Genomic DNA, 5,593 nt, shown 5'->3' with positions numbered 1-5,593 from the left:
TCTCAGTTGGCCCTGGTTACTGCTGTTGGTGGTGTGCTCCTCCCCTCCTCCCCTGGTTGCTGCTGCTGCTGTGCACTCGTGCTCCTCCCCTGACTGCCTGCTGCTTAACTCACGTCGACTCATCGCCATGTCGACTTGTCGACCGTGAGTCTAGACTAGTCATGACTAGTCTAGAGTCGCCCTCCCCGAGCGACCTGTCGACTCATCGACTCGAAAACATTGCGCACAATTGAGTGCCAAGTCACAGCTTTATCACAGCCACGAAGCTACCAAATATTCACATCTCTTGCTTGCACACAACAGAACAACTACTACACCTAAAATCTCCACGCCACGCCATCTCTTCATTTCGTGATGTAGAACCTGTTGTGCGGGGCGCGGGGGTCGGTCATCTTCTCGAAGTCGAGGTCCATGTCATCGTCGTACTCCTCCTCCTCCTGCGGCTCCTGCGCCCTCCGCCGCCGCTCCCGGGCCTCCGCAGCCTCCCGCAGCGTCTTCTTCCGGACGTAGTCCTCGTACGACGTCTCGCACCACTTCTTGGCGTCCCCGATGATCTGCTGGTTGTGCCGTTCCACGTCCCGCTCCAGCTTCACCTTCTCCGTGTTGCGCGGCTCGCCCCAGTAGTCGTACCGGTACATCGGCTTCGACGGGTCGTAGTAGTCCTTGCCGTACACCACCGTCTCGTCCACGTCGTACCGCCCCGGCTCCTCGATGGGGAGGCCCAGGGCCTTCCGGCTGCCGGTTTACATGGGTGTTAATAATGAGAGCGCGTGTGTTGGGTGTGATGAAACTTGTTGTTCAGTCGCAGTTACCAGCATATGTCTCTGAGGAGAGCCTCCCTTTCTTCGTAAGAGCGACGCCACTGCAGCAGATCGTACTCGTCCATTTCTATGTTCCGCCGCATCTTTCCGATTTTGTACTCCTCTCCTCTTTCTTGTGCTTCCGCTTTGAGCCTTTTAATCTCCTGCGTCGGTTAAATTTCAGCATCAGTAAAGGAGTGGCAGAGTGGCGAAACAAAAAATCCAGCTAATGATGGAAGAAACGGTACCTCACGCTCAGCACGAGCAGCCTTCATATCGAGTTCTTTGATGTTCACATTCTATAACAGAAAAAAGTTCAGAACCACAATGGGTGTATCATTAAGGGATCACTGTACTCTGAAATAAAGACTCAATGCTGATCAAAGTAATCATGGCACACAAATGCGTACCACAACTTTCTTTTTAAGCACTGTTTCTTTGACACGTCCTTCAGTGTATTGAATCCTGTTTTCTTCGTCGAATGAGGATGTATCAACTGTTGACTCGTACGTCACATCCTTGAATTTATCTGGATTTTCATCCTCGTGGTCTAAAATCATCTGCTCTGCATTATGCCATTCCCAAAGCTGCAAGCAGATAAAAAACATTCCTGTTAAACCTATCGAATGGGAACCAAATGTGAACACTAGGAGGGAGCAAGAGACACAAGCATGTTAGCGGTAGATATGTGACTACCGTTTCAACAAAGGGGTGGTCCGACACCAAAGGTTCTGTTTCCATGTCTGTCGAAGGCTTTTTCCTAGGAATGGGCGGCCTTCCACCTTCGCGCTGTCAGTGCATATAAAGGTAAGAAGCACACACAAGCACATAACACTGATGAAGTAAGAACAAAAATAATGTGAAAATTCTTGAGGGAATTACTAGATTTAACGAAGTAGCAGAAAACAGAATCAAGAGAGCAAATGTTAAATCAATTGAAAAGTCGTACCCACAGCTGCTCTTCGTTTGTATCCTCCTTTCGGTGAAATATTGGTGGGAAGTCAAACCTATTAAATCTGCAGCAAGGAAGAAGATAGACAACCCTGAGTCAACCGAGACTGAAGGTAAATCGAAGCAATGCATAACACAATGGACATTAAAACCGTCACACAATCAGGACTCATCAGAGTGACCGAGGATAAGGATAGTGAGTTAGTGACAGCACTCACATTAGGTGATCAATGTTAGGATAGACAAGGCGCATTTCAAGTGGGAAACGAAACCGATATGGGTCTCGTTTGGCCTGCAAAACAATAGATAGTTATAATTCATTAGTAAGGCATATCTACTAAAGTTACTGAAATTCCAGGATCCAGGTTGCAAAGAAAAAACAAAAGACATCTTATAAAAAAAACTACTCCCGACCCATATTACTTGTCGCAGCTTTAGTATAAAGTTGTACTAAAGCTGCGACAAGTAATATGGATCGGACGGAGTAACAAAATTGTACAGGAAAGTGCTCTTTTGATCCCAAGCTCACATGCTCTTTGATGTACAGTAAAAATGTTTGGTGATAAACATTGATGAAAGTTTTAACATCCTGCAAATTTTCGTGATGAAATAACATTCGTGGAGGTCTGGACAAAAAAAATCAATGCTCCAAAATGCTTCCAACAATAGTCTTTTCAGATCATCGATTTTGATTTTTTTTGCCCAGACCCACACGAATATCATTTTATCACAAAAAAATTGCAGGCGGTAAAAACATTCATCAATGTTTATCACAAAAAAAAATCAGTTTTTTTAACTATTTTTTCGGATGTTACTGTTCATCGGAGAGCATGTGAGCTCGGTTCAAATACTCCGCGTCTGTATGTACTATCATAATACAATGTGGATAACCAGGCATTCCTCCACTACATATTGTTTACCATTAGATATCTTCAGAAGCAGCAACAGAAATTGGAAAATGAACTTCAAGGCTAACTAACCAGAATTTCCACATAGACATTCATGCCAGGTTTGATATGGTGGCGGATCCAATACCAATCGTTTCCTTTTATGGGCACCCACCTAAACATATAAAGAGATGCAGCCACACAAATTAAATATCTTCTTACTATGACAAGTTATGTAAAAAAAGTAGAATATTCTAAGAAGGCAAAGTTAGGCCTGACAGTGCCATTCATTGATCATCATTCAACATAATGCTATTGGTAGAATATTGTGATGCAGTTTCGTGCCAACATGCAGATGCCCTTAATATTTCCATGTGGTATTATTCACCGTAGCTAACAGGTCACATTTAGAAGCAAGACAACAACAAAATGTCACTAAAAATATCATAACGCATGATCTTAAATCAGCCATGGTAACTCCATAACTGTGCAGAAGATTAAGAGGAGTACATACCCATCATGTGTGCCACCAATATCCACAAAAGCTCCTTGATGGAGGTGAATAGAGATCACTTTACCGTAACATATCTGCATGTGGTAGATTGAACCATTTATCGAAGGTTAAAATGGTAACAGTCAGCAAGTTACTGAAGAGGGAAGGTACAATCAAAAGTTCAAGTGGAACCTGTCCAGGGTAGAAGAATGGAAGTTCCAGCTGCACAAAAGCAATCAACACATCAGCAATTAACAGGACCAGGAAAAATAGAACTAAATTAGGCAGCAAATTCAAGAGCAAATGGACATACCATATCTTCTCGGTAGTCCTTACCTCTTTTTCGTCTACCAGGGTAGTAATCCTGATCAAACTGCATAACAAAAATAGCCAAGTAGAATATTACTGCTCAGTCCTGAAATGATGAGAATGGCTACAAACACTTGAGGAGATGACAAGCCAGACTCAAAATCATTGTGAATTTGTGATAATCCAAGCATATGAAGAAACCAGAACATTTGAGGGGGTAAAAACTAGTTGACTAACGTTCAGGGCTATCATTAAAAGGCTGTGTTTCTTAAGTGAAATGCAACCATCGCTAGTCTGGATAGTAATAATGGCAAAATACAATCATTACTAGCTGTATAGCTTATAGGAAATCATAGTGCTATAGTAACGTCCATAACCCGACAAATAACAAGTTAGGCTACTGGCTCCAAAGTTCAGTTACTGGGGAAAGTATGACGTTAACACTTACTTTGCAGTGCAGAGCAAATGCAAAACAGATATCTTGAGTTCACCTCAAAATAAATAACAAGGCACCGCCAGCCAACACCAATCACAAGAGTTGAAAGTTGAAACAAAGGTGTACACGGATTGCGGAACAACATTGTTCACAACCAATGTGCAACTAAACAATTTGCAATAAAAGTGCAACTAAACAGGCACATAACAGGCTACTGAATAGTGTATACTGACATGATACCAAGTTACTGCGTTTGAGCATTTCTACAGTCTACTTCAACAAGGAAATATATCATGGAATAACTATCACAATGCATCACTATAATCATTCTACAAGGGTGTTCTTGAACTAATTAATCACCACTGAAATAATACTACAGGTCCTTTTTGAACTAATTGCAGGAAGGCACTTCTTCTGAAATTATCAAGGGTGATAACATAATAGGGAGCAATGATCAACACATCTCCTGACAAATGTGTGACTCGAGAAGCTCTCACATATGTGAGTTGCAGATTTGCAGTCCACAACAATCATTTAGCTACAAGCAGACCACTAATTTCAAAAGCCAACTTCGATTGCATCATACCAGAACAAATTCAGAATGCTCTGCTGCAATGACAGAACTATTTTCTCGTAGAATCATCATCATGGCCATTGCGGATTTGCGAGTACTGGACACAGATAATCGATTGAGTTATAGTGATATACTACCTTGTAGGACTCCTCCTCCAGCCTGTCCCTGTTGGTATCCACCCACTCCTTGTACTGCTTCAGGAACACCTTGTACCGCTCCAGCGCCAGATCCTGCGGCGCGTCCTCCACCTTCTCCACGTTGGTCACCCCCTTGGCGGCGGCGGCCTCCATGTCCACCCGCTCCGACGCCGCCCTGTGAGCCTCCCTTATGAACGCCAGCTCGTCCTGGTCCACCTCCCAGCCGGGCGGCGGCCAGTCCCGCGGCGGCACGAGCCGCAGCGGGAGCCGGCCGGCCCACGAGGTCTCGAGGGGCTCGGGCGTCTCGCGCATGGAGAAGAGGCGCTCGAGGTACCCCGGCTCGGACTCCACCTTCTCGCGGTAGGCCGGGGTGAGCATGCGGAACGCCTCGACGGACTCCGGCGAGGTGAGCGGCACCTCCTCGCCCTCGTTCAGGCTGTGGCGCGCGAAGGCCACCTCGGGGCTCATCGCCTCCTCCCAGGGCGCCCACCCGTGCTCGACCCAGCTCCGGCGGCGCGCGACGTCCTCGGGCTCGGTGTTCTTGACGAGGATGGAGGGGAGCACGGGCGGGTCGTCGGCGGGGATCTCGTCGGGGCCCGAGGGGGAGACGGAGAGGGCGAGGCGGCGGAGGCGGGGCCGGAGTATGGGCTTGGGGCGGAGGCCCGGAGGGGCGAGGAGGTGGAGGAAGGTGGCGCTGGTCGCCATTTTCTTGCGGGGTTTGGGAGGACGGCGCGGCGGTCGGTCGGTCGTCCCGACGAGGGGTTTAAGACGCCGGGAGGATAAGGTGCGGCCGCTGGGAGCCACCTGTCAGCGAGTGATCCAGCTCCGTTATTACCAGTTCTTTTTTATTTCAGAAATCTCGCCTTCTCTTTTCCAAAATCCATACTGCCACCGTCCTGATTTACAGCCCTCTTGTAGTGTAATCATAGTTTGACTAGGATTTTAATAATTAAAAATATAAGTTAGACGTATCAACAATAATACTCCCTTTGTCTCATAATGTAAG

The 5,593-nt window shown here is 46.4% G+C and overlaps 1 protein-coding gene across 1 annotated transcript; it reads right to left on the bottom strand.

The window, feature by feature from the left end:
• Positions 1 to 229: 229 nt before the first annotated feature.
• PDE312 (Nucleic acid-binding, OB-fold-like protein) lies at positions 230 to 5,342 on the bottom strand. Its single transcript, XM_048711082.2, has 12 exons — positions 4,588 to 5,342; positions 3,445 to 3,504; positions 3,324 to 3,353; positions 3,153 to 3,226; positions 2,732 to 2,813; positions 1,970 to 2,043; positions 1,750 to 1,816; positions 1,497 to 1,589; positions 1,211 to 1,387; positions 1,049 to 1,099; positions 813 to 964; positions 230 to 735 (listed from the first exon to the last, which is right to left on the bottom strand). The coding sequence occupies exons 1-12, from the start codon at positions 5,290 to 5,292 to the stop codon at positions 345 to 347; spliced, it is 1,956 nt and encodes a 651-aa protein (XP_048567039.2). The 5' UTR covers positions 5,293 to 5,342; the 3' UTR covers positions 230 to 344.
• Positions 5,343 to 5,593: the final 251 nt, after the last annotated feature.

The sequence above is a fragment of the Triticum urartu genome, chromosome 3A (assembly GCF_056163025.1).
Source record: "Triticum urartu cultivar PI428250 chromosome 3A, HENAU_Tu73, whole genome shotgun sequence".
Taxonomy (NCBI): domain Eukaryota; kingdom Viridiplantae; phylum Streptophyta; class Magnoliopsida; order Poales; family Poaceae; genus Triticum; species Triticum urartu.
Note: the sequence above shows the minus strand (reverse complement) of the source record. Positions and strands in the feature narration are given on the sequence as shown.